Source organism: Chanodichthys erythropterus, chromosome 2, assembly GCF_024489055.1.
Source record: "Chanodichthys erythropterus isolate Z2021 chromosome 2, ASM2448905v1, whole genome shotgun sequence".
Classification (NCBI taxonomy): Eukaryota; Metazoa; Chordata; class Actinopteri; order Cypriniformes; family Xenocyprididae; genus Chanodichthys; species Chanodichthys erythropterus.
This window is the reverse complement of record NC_090222.1, coordinates 32,406,342-32,425,536: the sequence shown is the minus strand read 5'-3', so window position 1 is coordinate 32,425,536 and position 19,195 is coordinate 32,406,342. Positions and strand designations below refer to the sequence as shown.

At 34.8% G+C, this 19,195-nt stretch overlaps 1 protein-coding gene across 2 annotated transcripts; it reads left to right on the top strand.

The window, feature by feature from the left end:
• Positions 1 to 5,168: 5,168 nt before the first annotated feature.
• Positions 5,169 to 14,610, top strand: tbx20 (T-box transcription factor 20). 2 transcript variants are annotated; one of them, XM_067396461.1, is made up of 8 exons: positions 5,169 to 5,516; positions 6,460 to 6,697; positions 6,938 to 7,102; positions 7,475 to 7,583; positions 8,143 to 8,301; positions 8,602 to 8,678; positions 11,104 to 11,216; positions 12,486 to 14,610. In XM_067396461.1, exons 1-8 carry the CDS (start codon positions 5,390 to 5,392, stop codon positions 12,824 to 12,826), a joined length of 1,329 nt encoding a protein of 442 aa, XP_067252562.1. In that variant the 5' UTR covers positions 5,169 to 5,389; the 3' UTR covers positions 12,827 to 14,610. The 2 variants fall into 2 exon arrangements, with proteins under 2 accessions (XP_067252562.1, XP_067252553.1); XM_067396452.1 differs by having other exon boundaries at positions 5,170 to 5,516; positions 11,101 to 11,216; positions 12,486 to 14,609.
• The last annotated feature ends 4,585 nt before the right edge of the window (positions 14,611 to 19,195 follow it).

Below are 19,195 nucleotides of genomic sequence, written 5' to 3'. Positions count from 1 at the left end.
AGTTTGAAGCAAATCAGGTAAAAATAAGAGGGTGATCTCAAAACATTTCAAAAAGTGATACACTTCCTGCTGCCAGTTGGTGGCGCTATAACTTTGACTCACAATAGTCACATCCATGTGATCAGACTCCTATAACGAACACACTCCTGAAGTTTCATAAAGATCAATATATGTATTAAGACGTTATAACACATTTCCTGTTTCCTTTTTCTCGCCATAAATTCGTTGCCTCGCCACGGCCAAACCGTTCGAGATATCAAAAATCCCCTGGCAATTTTTAATCATCAGTGTCTTGACTTCATGCTGACCGAGTTTGGATTAATCGTCTAGGAGGAGTATATCAAATTCCAGAGCATGCGTTTTTCAAACAACCCTTAATAGCTGACTTCCTGATGGCGTGGCGATTAACTTAGAGCGCGAAAGTTGTTCGGCCCGATGAGGTCTATATGTGTACCGAGTTTCATACTAATACGTGCAAGCATGTTTAATATATGGACCAAATTTTCAGACTTTTTTCAAGGGGGCGCTGTCGAGCCCCCCTGCCACGCCCGGGTACCAGCCTCTCCGGCGTCCTAATGGCCGCGGATTCCAATGTGTGTGCCAATTTTCAAGAGTTTTTGAGCATGTTAAGGCCCCCAAAAAGCCCCGGAAGACGAAAAAAAAAAAAATAAAAAAAATAAAAAAAAATAATCCTTAGAAGAACAAGAGGGCCCTGCGCGAATTTTCGCTTGGGCCCTAATAATCCTTAGAAGAACAAGAGGGCCCTGCGCGCTTAATTCGCTTGGGCCCTAATAATCCTTAGAAGAACAAGAGGGCCCTGCGCGAATTTTCGCTTGGGCCCTAAAAATGGAAAAACTGAATATTACATACAACATGCAAAATACATTTATTATTATTGATTAATCAGTTTGATTATAATTTTAATTTTAATTTTTTTTAAATATAAATCAGCCAATCATCTTGCCAATCACTCTCAATAGACAATAGTTTGAGAACCACTATGTTATGGTAACTGTGAAAGAAGAATGATGTTTTAGAAAATTAAATCCAAATAAAATCCAAATATCTAAATCCAAAATATTTGGGACATTAGTGTTATCCTCTAATAAATTATTTAAATAGCTGTAACTCAAAACTACAACAATGACCACAGCAGAAAGTAAGAGTGGTGTAAACTGAAGACAAATTAGTGTTAAAGGTCACCCTCAAGAAGTCGAAGCCACATCCATCAGTATTATTGGCACACTGCAACATAGCACCCAGCGCTAACCAAACTATGAGCAGCACTCTGACAAGTTCTCACTCACTCACACAAGACTAATGACTTTAAGCCATTTTCACTCTTACTTGGGGCCGCCTTCCCCCTCTGATGGGCCCTGATACAAGCTGGAAGTACAGAGGGGTCTGAGGTGATGAGACGGCGAGAGGTCAGACTCAAACTTCCTGGGTTGATTTATCCCTGCTTGAGCAAAGACACCTCATTCGTTTTCAGTCCTTAATGAGCCTAATCTGAGATACATCTAACACTCTCTCCGCATTACCCCTCCCTCTCCTCCGAACACTTATCCTCGACAGTCCGTGCTCCCTGCACACACACCGCCTGATCCCAAGCCTGTCCCCAACAGGCTCCGGTCCAGGCCCAGGTCAGGGCAAAAAAGGGTAGAGGGAAGGGGCCGTTTAGACGGTGGGGTGGAGGAGTGCAGTGAGCCGGCGCTGCATTTGAACTTAACCTCTATGTGCCCCAAGACGGACGTGGCAATTAGCACCAGGGCTCAGCATCAAAAAGAACAGCGCAGCGTGAAGCTTGTCTAATTAGTCATATGAACGGAGGCACTGGCTCAGCCAATGCATGCCTGTCAGCCCGGGCTAGCTTGGGAAGGGCATGCCTTCACTTGGAAGTGAAAGGGAAAACTGGAAAAGCTTCTCTACTTTTCTTAGAACTAGCCTGATGCAACAGGACTTATTTCTCTGCCCTAGAATTTTAAGGTCATTACTAACCATGGCAACTTAGTACAGCTGACCGAATGTTTTACTTTTCCTGTTGAGGCCTCTGAATGAAGGATGATTGTTGTATTTCACGCCTCTGGATTAATCCACAATATAATTAATCCACTTAATATAGGCCTAACAGGAATTTTAATGCTGACAATATAATTCACACTTCATGGGATAATTATAAAATAAAGACAATGTGCTTATGCATAAATATAAACAAAATATTTTGTTGATGCCTGTTTTTTTTTTTTTTGAAGATAAAGCAATACTGTCTCTAAACACCAACAAAATGAACACCAAATCTAAAATAATCTGACAGCACAAAAAGTCAAGTGATTTAACAACTGCCCCAAAAATACTGTATCTGGAAATTAAAAATATTCCTAACAATATTTTACAAATCAAAATGAGTCAGCAGCATATAAGAATACAACCAATATTAATACTATTTTCATTTTTTTCATTCAAAACACATTACATTGAAGAGCACTGATACAGGCCCTAGTTAAATTAGGATATAAACTTCCAGTTTCACAGACAAGGCTTAAAGGGTTAGTTCACCCAAAAATGAAAATAATGTAATTTATTACTCACCCTCATGTAGTTTTACACCCGTGAGACCTTCATTCATCTTCGGAATACAAATAAAAAAAATATATTTTTGATGAAATCCGATGGCTCAGCGAGGCCTTCATTTCCAGCAATGTCAATGAACCTCTCAAGATCCAGAAAGGTATTTTAAGGTGGTTCTACCTTAATTTTATAAAGTGATGAGAATACTTTTTGTGCACCAAAAAAAAAAAAAAAAAACACTGCTTCATTAAGCTTCGAAGCTTTACTAATCTTTTGTTTCGAATCAGTGGTTCAGAGTGCAAAAGTCACGTGATTTCAGTAAACGAGGCTTCGTTTACACGATCCGAACCACTGAACTCACATGAACTGTTTTAAATATATATTTAAATGTGTCTTAGTACCTTTCTGGATCTTGAGAGGTTCATTGACATTGCTGGCAATGGAGGCCTCACTGAGCCATCAGATTTCATCAAAAATACTTAATTTGTGTTAACAAAGGTCTTACGGGTATAGAAAGACATGAGGATGCGTAATAAATGACATAATTTTCATTTTTGGGTGAACTAACCCTTTAAGCTATAGACTAAATGCATGTTTGAGCTGTTTTAACCATAAAAAAAAAAGCCATAAAAAGAAATTTGCACCATCAAAAAACATAAAGAATACAAAGATGCATAAAACATAAATTAAACAATGCTACATTGTAAATGACAAAAACAATATTTTATTTCAATAATTATATCATCTAAATACACACAAAAAGATGATTAGATAGATAGATAGATAGATAGATAGATAGATAGATAGATAGATAGATAGATAGATAGATAGATAGATAGATAGATAGATAGATAGATAGATAGATAGATAGATAGATAGATAGATAGATAGATAGATAGATAGATAGATAGATAGAATTAAACTATAATTGCATAATATATTGCGGTTTCAACAGCAGGTGGAGATATTTGGTAACTGTTCACATTCTGCCAAGCTCCAGCAAAGCCATGACTGTGCAAGGCCAAAGTCGCTTATAATATGCGGACATGGCAACACTGCACCTGAAGGGCACGTTTCGGGGGTTTGCTGTATCGTTAAAAGTCGCCTTTGGCCGGCTGGCACATCGGCCCCGAAAGTGTGAATAATATTCAGTAAGAAGTTACGCTAAGTGGGAAAGCTTTTAGCACATTATCCGCTGGCAATTGCAGAGTAATCTAATTTTTCCAGCCAAGGTCCCTTATAATATATCTGCAGCATTGGATTTGCATTTGAGTGTCGCCTTAATGGGTTTAAACGCTGTAGATCTGGGGCTCTCGCGTCTCTCCAGAGAGAGTGACATTGAGGATGAGGTGAAAAACACAGGAGTCAGCGCTTTTAGGATATATATTTATATAACTGCACACTACAAAAGCACAGATCAATGGTGAATTAACAGGGAATAATCAAAAACAGATATTGTGATATTAATATATAGCCTATGGAAATCAAATTCGACATGAATCTTTAAAATGAAAATTTAAGAGTGCAAAGAGTCTCATCAACTGATCTGACCAGTTGAACTCAGACAGCTTTGTCTGAGGGAAACGTGTTGGTTTAAATCTGCAGTAATGATTTCACCGAGCTTGATCGGCATAAGCTTACTAAGTGTTTGACTTGACAAAGGGCCTGTGTCTCAATTTTGGCATCAAGGGAGAGCGGTGGCTTGAGGTGGCGTCTAGACAGGATTTGTTCTTATCAGAAGTTCAAAAGGATAACGCTGAAAAAAAAAAAAAAAATTATATATATATATATATATATATATATATATATATATATATATATATATATATATATATATATATATATATATATATGTATAAGAGAAACGTAACTGTTACTAATCAGATGTTACCGAATCTAAAAAAAAAAAAAGAGAGAGAAAATATAATAATAATAATGTGGAATAATACTATTTTTACTCGTTTTACTGTTTTCTGGTCAAATTAATTTATCAATTAATAGCAAATTCTTATAGTATTTTTTTTTTTTTTACTTTAACAGAAAATAATTATATTAACGTATTTTAAAAATTTAAAATAAATACATTTATAGTGATAAAACATTCCTCTTCTTAATAAGAAGGTCTGTGAATTCCCTCACAAGATGTGGACATTTAGGTTTTCCTGCATGATGGAAGCTACATAGCCAGCCATTTTGTGTAGACAGATGTGACGTGTAAACTGTGATGAAGTTTATTTAGCATTTTGACGGCTCTCTCAGTCAGATGCTTTCATTGAAGTCAACTTATGAATATGAATAACATCATTCTGACGTTGCATGGTAACCTTGATGCGTCCAGTCACAAAAAGTTAATAAACATTCACAAGCCACGCCTACATATTAAAAGTATTCGTTATGATTCGCCAGCTCACCGACGCCCTCTCACTAACGTCACTCTTTCAGCAAATCAGGAAGACATACGCTACGGGAATAAATTAATATTCATGAACCAAGTCTTCACCATAGTAGGATTTGTAAATAAACAATGGAGAGTGTTGAAGAGCCAATGAACTAGAAGCAACTCAGCGATTGGTCGTGGCTGTGTACGACGGAGGGGCTAGTGAAATTAAGGAGACTGCAAGTGTCCCAACTCTTACAATGAAAACCTTGCTTGTGCAAGAGAACTAGAAGGACACGACACACAATGTCCCAGCCGCTTTGGAAGTAACAGCCTGCTGCAATCTTCTTAATCCTGACTAAAATATCAGCTTACAATTTAAAGTAATTTCGGGGCTTACTCTGGACATTTGTGCTATTGAGAATAGTTTTGAGCACCCGCACCATGGAGTACACCTCTTCCCCAAAACCACAGCTCTCTTCTAGGGCGAATGCTTTCTCCATAGCCGCTCTCATGTCAAGTGGGAAATCGAAGGACAAGGAGTCGGAGGAAAACACCATCAAACCGCTCGGTAAGATCTGACTCTTTGACGGTTGAAAGTTTTGATGGCGACCGTTACGTGTTTTGTTTTGAACGTGAGGCGTAAGGTAACATCATCAGTGTCAAACTAGTATTTATTTAAAGACAATGTAAATCGTGAGTCGAATAAATAATTGCAGAAATAAATTAGGCTAACTTGCATAAATATTTACACAGGCACATTTTAGTGCGGTCGCAAAATTGTGCCGAAATATTCTTAGGAAATGGGGTAAATTGGTGACCTGTCAATATGAGGAGGAATTCCGTTAAACTTTTTAAAATATTAGATAGGCTTATAAAAGAAAAAAATCTCGATTTGGTATTTGACCAATTTGTGTTGTTTTGTAAATATTTTGTACACTTTCCTGTAAAATCAAAATCTATAGATTTAATTTCATAGATAACAAACCATCTCGTACGCTTATAACGTTACCTGTTTGTTTCACATTTACACATTACAATCAAAATAATAACGAAATCTTAAATAGTCTATCCGTAAATATAAGATTTAAAAACATGAATAGTGGTGTTTTTTTTGTTTTGTTTTTTTTAAATTTCAGACCAATAATAAATCATTAAAATGTAAAAAATAAATAAATAAATAAAAGTACTTCCATAATTAAATATATAAGAAATAAAAAATATTCTAAAAAGGATATATTTATTGTCGGGTCATTATGAATTGTTTGATTTTGTTATTTTATAAAGAATAGCAATGCGAAATTGTTTTTACATGCTATAGCCTATTATTTTTACATTTCATATCGTATATTCTATACAGTGTTAAAGCAAATCATGTAAACGTTATTATGCTGTTCCTGTATATGAGTATTTGATATTTTATTAAAAACAAACCTCTGTATACTCCCAGGCTTTAATATATTCTGTAACACCAATTGCAGTAATTTTTTTGCACACATATATTTTAATTCTAGAACAATTCGTGGAAAAGTCGTCGTGCCACCCAAACCTCGGTGACCTGCCTTCGCTGGAAACCCACGGCGACTTCAGCGGCAGCGGCGGAGCTCCGTTATGTACCGAGCCGCTCATTCCGACGACCCCCGGCGTGCCCAGCGAGGAGATGGCCAAGATCTCCTGCAGCCTCGAGACTAAAGAACTGTGGGACAAATTCCACGAGCTCGGCACGGAAATGATTATCACAAAATCTGGAAGGTAAAAAAACTGATGTTAGTTTTAAACCAGCCAACGAATTTAGCCTATGAGACGAACTGTTATTTATTCGCTTTTTAGGATAGGCTATTATTTTTTAAAGAATAGTCATATTGCTGTTGTTCAGGTTTAGTTCATTTATTTATTTTGCATTTCTGTTTCACATTGAACCATTTTATTCTTTAAAAAAAAAAAAAAAAACATGTTTACTCACGCAAATGCCACCCACTTTTGCTTCAACAGACGAATGTTTCCGACAATTCGCGTGTCATTTTCCGGAGTTGATCCTGATGCCAAATATATCGTGCTAATGGACATCGTTCCAGTGGACAATAAAAGATATCGATACGCCTACCACAGATCCTCATGGCTTGTGGCGGGGAAGGCAGATCCACCTTTACCTGCCAGGTAGGAATCTTTTCATATTAGCCTACGTGTGGGCCATGCGTTGTTTTGCTGTTTTTTTGTTTAATTAATTTTAATATTAGTTGCTTTATGATTATGATATTGTGAACGGCCGCTGTAACTGAAAAGGGAATAAATCATTACGAAACAGTTGATTTTATGATTATGCGGTAAATCGCTTTAAATGTGTATGGATGCTTGTAAGACGCGCTCTATTATTTTCTGTTTTTACGTAAAAAGCGTTTATTTATTTTTTTGTGAAATGTAGGCTAAATATTAGAATAAAAGGTAGGCTGAATTTGAAAAAAAAAGAAATCTAATAATGCATATATATAAAAATGCGATCTACGATTTTGTTCTGTTTTTATTTTACAGGTTGTACGTGCATCCAGATTCGCCGTTTACAGGAGAACAGCTATTGAAACAGATGGTTTCCTTCGAAAAAGTGAAGCTTACAAACAACGAACTGGACCAACACGGACATGTAAGTCGAAAATCTTTAAATAATCAGTGTGTACTTGCTGCTTTACGTTTTATTCTGTGTAGCCTATATAATGAAATAAGTAAAAATAGTGCTTAAATATAAAGTGGCTTTACACAGAAGATATTTTGCCTGTGAAATCCAGTTCTCTCATTTGTCTCAATATATGATACAATTTTGATATACAACACAGCTTGTATTGGGCTGATGAAGCATAATAGTGCTTTTTGTAAAAATATAATAATGTTTAATGGTTTAATATAATAATATTTAATATGCATAATAATAATAATAATAAATATTTAATATATAAATACTATTTATAATGTATAATTAATTAATATATTAAATATATTGTTTTTTATATTTATTTATATCACAAACTCTGATTAGACATTTCTTTTACCTTATCAATTATGCAATATATCAACACACAGTTCTTGCACAATTCTTATTAAACTGTTCTTGGGCTTTTATTGAAATATGCTCTATTATATAATATGCAGTCAGGTAAATATATATATATAGCAAATCACAATTCTTTCTCATATTCCTTTAACAGATCATCCTGAACTCCATGCACAAGTACCAACCCCGAGTTCATATCATCAAGAAGAAAGATCACACAGCGTCACTTCTTAACCTAAAGTCTGAGGAGTTTCGTACATTCGTCTTCACTGAGACAGTTTTCACTGCAGTCACTGCTTACCAGAACCAGCTGGTGAGTACAAATCAACCAGTTTCCTTTGTAAGGCACCTGGAAAAGCCAACAGTATATTTATGTAAGAATGCTTAGATGTTTTTATGTATTTCCCCCACTGACTATTTTTATTCTGCTGCAAACTATAGTAGTACTAATATGTTGCCAACAGTTTAAAACTGATTCACTTTTAGCAGAACAATTTACTGGAAGACATCAGTCATTCCATCCGGACTTATGTTTTATGTAATGCTTGTGGCAACATGTGGGAGAGGAAAAGATCTTCTGGATTAATTTAGTTGTTTCCTATTTTCACTACAGATAACCAAACTGAAGATTGACAGCAACCCTTTTGCCAAAGGCTTCAGAGACTCCTCCAGACTCACAGATATTGAGAGGTATGAGGAATTCTGCTGCTAGTCGTGTTGATTTCTGACGTGTGTTCAGAGCAGTGAGTGATTGCAGAGGGAGGAGCAGCTGCTCTGGGGAGTGAAGCATGTGTGTGGTGGGGGAACGTTCAGCAAAACTCATTAACAGGTGCACAAGTGGCTTTTCATTAGAGGCTCATTAGACCTAGATGTGTGTGGGTGGGTTGGTTCAATGAAAGGAAGAGAAAATAAGCTTTAAAAAAGTTATTAAAAGTATGGTTCATGTGGTAAAATTAATAAATTAATAATAAAATACAGTTTATTTAAGTGAAAAATATTATTTAACATCACAGAATCAATTGAATCAAAATGAAATTTAGATCAGATAGAAATAGCATCTGAAGGTAACATTTGCAGGTTTGCATGTTTTTATATTATAGGCTGTTTGTTTATTTATTTATTTATTTAATAATAATGCATTTTTTTGCCCGCCAGTGAATGTTATATGATCTCTACATACAATATATTTTAATTAAATCAATATTAACAACAACAAAAACAATTGAATGACCCAAAAATAATTTTATAAAACTACACTCTAAAAAATGCTGGGTTAAAAACAACCCAAGTTGGGTTGAAAATGGACAAACCCAGCGGTTGGGTTAAATGTTTTCCTAATGTGCTGGGTAATTTTATTTAACTCAACTATTTTTTAAAATTGCCTATATGGATGGCTTGAAATGAACCCAAAATCAGACACATAATTAATAGAGCCAACAATAATAATCAAAAGGTGAACATTTATTAATAATCAATTTAAAAAATGTTTATTGTTTAATTATTGTTCATTAAACCTGTTAATAAATGTTCATTTATTAAACATATTAATAAATGTTCATTTCCAACATACTTTGGGTTCATTTTAAGCAAGAAATACAGTAATTTTTAAACAATAGTTGAGTTAAATAAAACTGTCCAGCAGGTTGGGCAAACATTTAACCCAGCCTTTTTTAGAGTGTAGAAATGCTGGAAATGACAAATTTTGGCAATGTGCTCTCAAATTATACCAACAAAAATAAATATAAGGATTAGATCACATGGAACTAGCATCTAAAAGTAATTGTTGTAGGTTGCCACTTTTTATTTTAAATGTATTTCTTTTATATACATTTATGAATAAAGCAATTTTTGCCCACTAGTAAATGTGTTCTATGATCTCTAAATATCATACATTTTAAATAAGTCAATATTAACATATATAAATACAAAATGCACGAGAAAAATTGTCAGTATCACTGACTTTTCTGACCCAAGATTCACGAGCAAAGCAATTGAATGACCCAAAAATAATTTGATAAAGCTAGAAATGCTGGAAATTACCGATTTTGGCAATGCGCTCTCAAATTAGCATTCCAGTTAAACATTTGCCAGCAAGTTCCATTTCAGACCCCAAGGAAAGAACAAGCGAAAGTCAATGACTGCCAAAAATACCACACAAAAATGCATCCTGCTCTCTTTCTCTCTCTCTCTCTCTTTCTCCGTCTCTCTATTTCTTCTTCTCTTTGGAAGGGCTGTGAATTAGATCTGATCAATTGATCTTCAGGGAGCTGCAGAAATCGCATTAGTCTGGAGTCGGGCACTGCACTAAAACACAGCGTAATTCAATTGGGCCCCGTGACTGATTGAAAACAGCCACCCAAGTTGTAGGGCTGCGAGGCCCCTCTCCTCGGGAGCGCATCGCAGATAAAAACACACATATTTGTATTGCGCTGCTGACAGATATTGCACTTTCCTAACCTAATTGGGAGGCTAATGTGGACGCATGGCTCTTGTGATGCAGACCATCTCAGCCTGTCTGAGGAGTCTAATCTAACAGGAGCTAATGCACTTACTGCAAGGCTAGCAGACACACTTCTCTCTGCGCACTTGTTGTGTGTTAACATATTTTTGTTCAAGCTAGTTTGAACTGATGCAGTGAACGCAAAACCTGTTGGATGTGTCATTTGTACCATCAAATTAGCATATTCACATCATAATGAATGGTTAAAAACGTTATAATAGTAAATAAACGTTTTTCTCACTTTGTTTGTTGCTGCCACAAAAAGTGTTAGTTCACCTAAAAATTTAAATTCTGGCATCATTTACTCACGGTCATGTTGTTCCAAACCTGTATGACTTTCTTTCTTCTGTACATACAATGAAAGTCAGTGGGGTCCGATGTTGTTTTAGACCCCATTGGCTTTTTTGTATAAACAAAAAGAGTTTAAAATGTGCTCATTTGTGTTAATTTTTGGATGAACTATCCCTTTAAATGAGAAGATATTGTGTGATGCTTTGAACAATAATGGTTTAGTCTATTAAAATGCGATATATTTAAGCACATCACGTGATTTTGTGTAAGCAGTTGTGAATATAGAGATATATTTTGGGCTGTTGTCTTTTGGTTCTGCTGTAGGGAAAGTGTTGAGAGCTTGATCCACAAGCACTCTTACGCGCGGTCGCCCATTCGGACTTATGCTGGTGATGAGGAGACATTGGGTGAAGATGGACACTCGGCACACAGTAGAAGTAAGAAAATCCTCCTGTACAGTAAACCGTAAATATATCCTGCTAAAATTTACTTTAGCTGTGGATGCCAGAATTTCACTGTAAAAATAAGGTGATGATGTTTCCAGTATTACAGGATGTGTTATTGGTGCTTGTATATTTTATATCCGTATATTTCATCGAATGATATAATGTTAGTATACCGATTTACTGCTTTGTACCTTAAAATGTAGTGATAACCACTAGAATAATACAGGTAAAATAGAAAGCTGTATAATAAGTTCATCGTATAAATGGTACACACACACAAAGACAAAGCACCTGACATGGCTCATGACACTAAAATAATGCATTAAACATTATCTAAATAATATAAAATGTAACACAAAATATACTTTACTGATATAAAAAATAAGACTTAACAGAATATTATCACAGTTTCAAACAGTTAAGTATTTTTCAGCATATATGGTATAATCTTAAAGGGTTAGTTCACCCTAAAATGAAAATTCTGTCATCAATTACTCGCCCTCATGTCGTTTCAAACCCATAAGACTTTTGTTCATCTTTGGAACACAAATGAAGATATTTTTTATAAAATCTGAGAGCTTTCGAACTCTCCATTGATAGCCTATGCAACTACGTTCAAGACTCAGAAAGGTAGTAAAGACATCATTAAAGTACTCCATGTGACTTTAACTTCAATTTTATGAAGCGATATGAGTGCTTTGTTTGTGCAAAAAAAGCATAATTTACCACTTTATTTACAAAATATACATGGATTACTTTAATGATGTCTTGACTAGCTTTCTGGGGATTGAAAGTGGTAGTTGCTTAGGCTGTCAATGGAAGGACAAAAAGCTCTTGGATTTCATCAAAAATATCTTAAAAGTCGAAAAATATCGAAAGTCTTAGGGGTTTGGAATTACATGAGGTTGAGTAATTAATAACAGAAATTTTATTTCTGTATTGGCATTGATTGTTCCATGAAGAACCGTTCACATCCATGGAACCTTTCCATTCCACAAAAGGTTCATTATAGTGGAAAAAATGTTCTTTAGATTTTTAAAATGTTCTTCACACTAAGAAAGAAAATTGGTTATTTTAGGAACTGTTCACTGAATGTTTTTGGGAGAATTGTTGCTCTATTGAAACCTTTATTTTTAAAGTATCAGTTAACTAATTAACAGTTTTTTACTGCAGCAAAAAATATTAACATTTGTATATGTTATGCTGTAAATCTGCACATTTTATGGTACAAATTATGCATTCATTTCTTTTCCTGTATAGGCTCTGCATTCACTGCATCGGACAACCTCTCTCTCAGCTCTTGGGTCACGACCACATCTGGTTTCTCGGGCTTTCAGCACCCTCAGTCTCTGTCTGCCATCGGAACCAGCACGGCGTCCCTGGCCAGTCCTCTTCCTCACCCCATCCAGGGCTCTCTACCCCCTTACAGTCGACTGGGCATGCCTCTCACCCCGTCCGCCCTGGCCGGCTCCATGCAGGGCAGCGGGCCTACCTTCCCTTCCTTCCACATGCCACGCTACCACCACTATTTCCAGCAAGGGCCCTACGCTGCCATCCAGGGACTGCGCCATTCTTCCACAGTCATGACCCCGTTCGTATGATTCCTGCCACTTCAGCCTGATAAGATTTCCCTATTGCCGGCATGCGAAGACACACGCAAAACACACGCTTACACGAATGGAAGAACCACATGTAAATAACATTGACATTACCTTACGACCCGGACGTGCTGCTTCTCGCAGTTGTGCTGGAGAAAAAGTGAACGAATGAGCCCAACGGACACGGATTCTCATAACTTTGAGGATGCCTTTTTAGCGTTGATAAGAGACTCGGAGATCTTTCTGACATGTTTATGCTACCTGTAACGATTCATCTCACGCCTTTATCGCCGCTCAGAGCCAAATGAGGGAGAACGTAACTCGCTGAATGTTACACTGGACAACTGCTGTTTCTCATTCACCATGATCCATCACCTCGTAATGATATGATATCTGCCAACCACTCAGCCCTCCTGTTCAAATTGTCAACACTAGAGGGCGCTGTGCTTTCTGAAAACAGCAATACTGGATGGAAACATTATATATGTGGACTCAAAACTGTTGGACAGGTTGGTTTTATCAAGTATCTTCTTTAAGGCATTTAATTGTATTTCGTATTTGAGTTGCTATTCTGTTCTCAGCAAGAAAAACTAAATGAACAGATCAGTTAAGATGAGGGTGAACTGCAACTGATATGAATTAGCAGACGCTGTGAGGCCCTTTTGAGTCGCAACCAAGAAATCCAGAGGAAAATGCACATATTTCTGGTTTGGAACTGGCTAATAGAAGAGCGAACACTCAGAAAACTGATCTATAGCCACTCAAGGCTGCTTGCCGACAGCCAGCTTGCAGGAAGTCTACACCTGTAAATAATGGGCTAATTTTTAAATAATAGGCTCGTCTTCTCCAGGGGAACGAGGGAAAGTGGGTGATTTGTGGCTGAAGTGGTCCTATTTGTACAGTCACATCGACGACAATTCATCAGCATCCTGTAACCAAATCACGGAGAAACAGCGCTAGCCATAATAGCCAGATGAAGAGAAACTGGTGTGTGTGTGTGAGGAAGTTAATGATGATGGCACTGTCTTTTATTTATCCTTCAAATTTGACCAAATCAGGACAGATGAGCATAAATACACAACCGTCCAAACAGAGCCACACAATGCAAATAATGAGTCAAAATCTTTGTGCATTTTAGGGTTCAGGGTGTTTTATTCAGATTCAGCGTGACGTCAGAGGTAAAGGGGATAAAAACATGTGCCCACCATTTTCAAGCCTTTGATTTGTTATGAACAGACTGTACAAACAGTTATGTAGTTGCAATATATTAGCAAATGTTTTCCTTTTTTGTTTGTTTGTGTGTATTTTTAAGTCAGATGTATCCTACTCATAAGGAGTCAGTCATCTGACAATTTTTGTTCTGATGCCTTTTTTAAGTGCAATATATTTATTTCAGCTATGAAAAGATATGGCTAATGTAATATTTGAAGCAATGATAGATGTTATTTGTAAGCAAAAAGAAATATACTATATCACCCCAAAAATAATGTTGTGAGAGTGTGATTTTTACGTTTGCATTTTTGTTATATGCTGCCTTCACAATCATTGTATTAAGTAATTATGATATATACAATACCATACTGAAATTAATCTACATTTTAGGTTTACACTATGAAATTTGTATAGAATTGATATATAGTACATTTAAAAAACAGGGAGGGGAAAAAATTGACCAGTGAGTCTGCATCTATAATAATGTAAAATGACATCTTATTGAAAGCTGATTTATTTTTTTATATGATTGAAATGTGAGGAACATTAATTTAACATGAATTAATATAATTAAAAAAAGCCAAAAACTACCTTTTTATCTACTTTCTTTTTATTAAATATACTTAATGTTACTACATTTGACATTGCATTAAAGTGGAAACATTTTGTGAAAATGAACTGATGAACAGAAAACATAAATACATGAATGTGCAATTATTTAACACTCTTTATACTCAACATTACACAAAGTGTTTGCTCTGATCTTTCAGACAGATTCTGTTCCTCTGAATCATTGTAATTGAATGATTTTATGATCATAAATTCTTTGACGCCTGGGAGAGTTGCCATTTAGGAAGTTAAAGGGTTAGATCACCCAAAAAAGAAAAAAAAAACTTTTCATTCATCATTTACTCACCCTCATGTCGTTCCAAACCTATAAGATTTTTGTTCAAGTTCAAAACACAAATAATGAAATTTCTGTCCCTCCATTGACATTCCACACAACTAACATTTTGACGCTTCAAAAAGTTCATAAAGAGATCGTAATACGATTTGAGCGGTTTAGTACAAATTTTCTGAAGAGACACGATCGCTTTATATGATGTACAGATTGAATTTAGGCTTTTATTCACATATAAAAATTGATCAGCGAACATAAACCGTGCCTGCTTGACGCCAAGAACAGGCTTCAAAACTAATATAAAACCTTTTTATTATCTGGAATTGTAAAAAGAAAATGTGTTTTTTTTTTTTTTAGGTTATTAATTAAAAAAGAACACAATTTACCAACCAGAAGCCAATTTTCTGTAATTTCCTAATCTTTATGGTCTATTCTTTTTAACAGCGCATTTATTGATTAGTTGAAATAAATGGATTTGCTTGCTAAATCCCCAACAATTATCTGACTGTTTCTGACTGATCATACAAGAGGTGACACCAATTATCATTTATTATTCTGCATGTGTTATACAGCAGGAAATGTCTAAGGTATCTATAGCATAATTCTAAATATAAAGATGGCCTCTCTATCACACAGCCATCACTATCATGGACAAACCAACAAATCGATAGCAGGTCGTTAGTCACCGTTTCACCAGGAAGAAAAGGCACTTCTACCCTCTGATAAAAATCAGTTACATCCTTTGAAAATAAATAAATAAGCAAATAAATAACATCCAGTGAGAGCGTGATTGGATTAAATAGATAGGGGAAGGGCGGTCTGAGGGTTGTGAGGTATGGCTAAAGAAATTGAAAGGAACAGTTCACCAGGGAGTCCATTTTAAGGAATAAGAGTGTAATTTACACAGCAAGGACTGCCAGCTAAATCTAATGTAATTTCATTCCATTTTGCATGTTTTCCCCCCTCCCCGCCATGTTTCTTTAATTTGTCTGCAAGACAAAAAGAGCGCATTTCAATGATATAAGCAGGAATGGAAAACTGTCTGCTGTCTTTGCCAGTGAATTAAGGTTAACCCACATCCCTGTCAATACAGTCCACGTTGTTTATTGCCTCTATTAAACCATGGCAATTTCAGTAAGAGTTTTATAGATGCTTCACTTACTTTTATTTGAAAAAATACATAAATATTTAGATAGTAAATTCAATTTCAAGAGTCCGAGTCAAACAAAACACTTTTTTCGTGAATGCTTGTAACATACACTATTTCCTATTTAATTAAGAAAAAAAAAATGTATAGGCCTATATGTTATGTAAAAAAATCTATCTATCTATCTATCTATCTATCTATCTATCTATCTATCTATCTATCTATCTATCTATCTATCTATCTATCTATCTATCTATCTATCTATCTATCTATCTATCTATCTATCTATCCACCATTATTGCCTATTATAAACAATATACAGTTAAATGAACACGTTTACATTTTGTAACAAAATGCCCCAATATTATCACTATATGGGGTAAGTTGTCCCAATGGAAAATAGCAACAGCCTTTTCAGCAAAATTTAAACAGCAACAATTATGAAACAAAAAACAGTTCATTAAACAGAGGTATACTGTACATATACACAATTACAGTTTTTCTCAATCGCTTTAGTACTTTTTTCAAAACAGTCTTAACATTCTCTAAACTATAAATGCAATCGTCATTTCTGCAAAATGTAGTAACTCACCCAAAACAATTAATTCATGCTTCAAAACCTAGTTATTGTGTCAGTAATTGGCCAATGCCACCAAAATAAAACATGTTTTTGTCATCATGTGAGCCATACTGGTCAAAATGTTTAGATGTTTTTTCAACATGCAAAATTTGTTTTTTGCACATTTTTGTTGACACTGACTACAAGAATGTCAGTTTTATCTAGCTGAATGCTCTTGTGTATTAGATGAGTCATTCCATGAAACTGGTACGATTTGGACTTACACATTTTTAGATTTTTAACCAAAATATATTACTTTTCTGAACACCCCACAACATTAATGACTTATTTAACTTCCAGAAAAACATATTTTCCCATCTCAGGCATCAAATCCCTATTATTATTGGTCATTATTTTAAGTTATGGACACTATGGGAGCTCTCTGAATATTATTATAAAATGTATTTGTGATAAAAATCAACATTTTCCTATTAATCAGATGTCCCTCACACTAATTCAGTAATTGCAAATATAAAAGTTACATAAAATCTCACACTTTTGCTATACTAAAGCCTGAAATGGGCACTTTTTGTGAAAACAACCTCATCATTTTTTTAATCAAAGGTTTAACTTCAGAATTTAAACTAAAATCAGTATTCTTATGATTGCTCTGAACATTTCAGACAGAGTTCAACTAACTTTAAAATACTTTTTCATAAACTTAACAAACATTTTTTTTGTGTGACTTTTTTCCCAAATTGGCCACTGCTCTGAATCTAGTGAATAAATGGAGATACATGATATTAAGAAATCATGAATAATGTTGAAATAACAAAGATAATTTTCACAAGTAATAGTTTTCTATCTTTAATTGATGTAACAGGGTTGAGTCGTTAAGCTTGACAAACACAATTTCACAACATAATTTAGTTAGAGGTGGTAACTTGCCTGTGTCTGCTCACAGTGTTGTTCAGAAGAATTCTATGATGTCACTTCCTATTAAAGATGTCACATAAGTATCAGTTCATTATTTTTGTAGAGGGAGAATGGTTTGTGTAACGCGGTTGAGAGGTTACTGAGGTAGGAAACTAAATCATATGATTTTAATGAATAATCATGAATTTACTTTAAAAAAAATATTACCAGCAAAAAAGCACAGATGGATATTTATGGGAATAGCAAAATGTATGGACTTTTTTCTCATTTTATTATTCATATCCCAAGTACACTTTCATAGAAGGCCTTGAGGGACACGACAAAATAGGTGGTGTCAACTGAAAAAAAAAATGAAATAATTTCTAATATGAAGATGGAATGTATGTCATGTTTTTAAACATTATTAAAGGAGACATTTTAATTAAAGCTTTTAATTTTGGTGACCCAATAGATAAAATACACTGAAAAAGTTCAGAGAGACTCAAATTGTACTGGTTTCGTGGAATGACTCAGATACAGATTTTAACATAGGTAAAAATTTGCTACAAAAAGATAATGAACATTTGTATACAGTACATTTATTTTTGTAGAAATGTTACATGTACACTGAAGATTACAGCTGCTTGTTCATTTTTACACTCTTTCTGTATTCCTTTAACATGACCACCACACATTTTTACATGACTTCATATTGCTCTTCCATTACACGCAATTGCGAATTTTCATTTCAGTTCCTCCATGTTCAAAAATGGTAGTGATTGTGCTGGGCTCCATAGCCTATATATATATATATATATATATATATATATATATATATATATATATATATATATATATATATATATATATATATGCTTCCAAACTTGATTGGTTGATTGGTAAGATTGTGATTCCTATTTTATTACAATGGCAGGCCATCTGCCAATTTAACAGACATTACAATCATTGCATGTCAGATATTTATTGAATATACATGCATGTCTAACAGATTTTGATAAATAAATTGATTATTTTGCATGTAATGGCTCACACGATGAAAGAATGTTTAGAAGCTGTGAAGAGTTTGACAATTTCACTGAGAATCAGCTCATCAGTTTTGATCATGTGCATTTGTTATTGTGCAAATTGAAGACAATTACACTTACTCTTTTGCACACGTGCACCAAAACACATGCAATTTGCTTAAATCAATAAGAAATTCAAATCTGATGTGAACAAAAAACTGTTCTGAGATCTGACTTATTCTTTTGAGAAAAAAAAAAAAATCTCATTCGAGAATTGAGCCAAAGCGATTGAGAAAAACTATAAAAGGTGTCAACAGGGTTTTTTCACAGCTATGACATAGAAGAGCTGTTGTGAATTAAATAAAACATATACATACACCCACACGTTATTTTACCAAATATTGTAATTATTACATTTAAACCAACATTTGAGTTCAAATCTTCCTTTGTACTTGAGTTTTATCTGAACGTATTTCATTGCGTATTTGTTGTTTTGTTTGCCCAACAAATATAACAGAAATATGATGATATTCGAAGTTTAGTTCAGGGGACAGGATTCACAAAATTATTTCTATTTAAGATGATTTGATTCATGGTGTTTGAAACCTACATA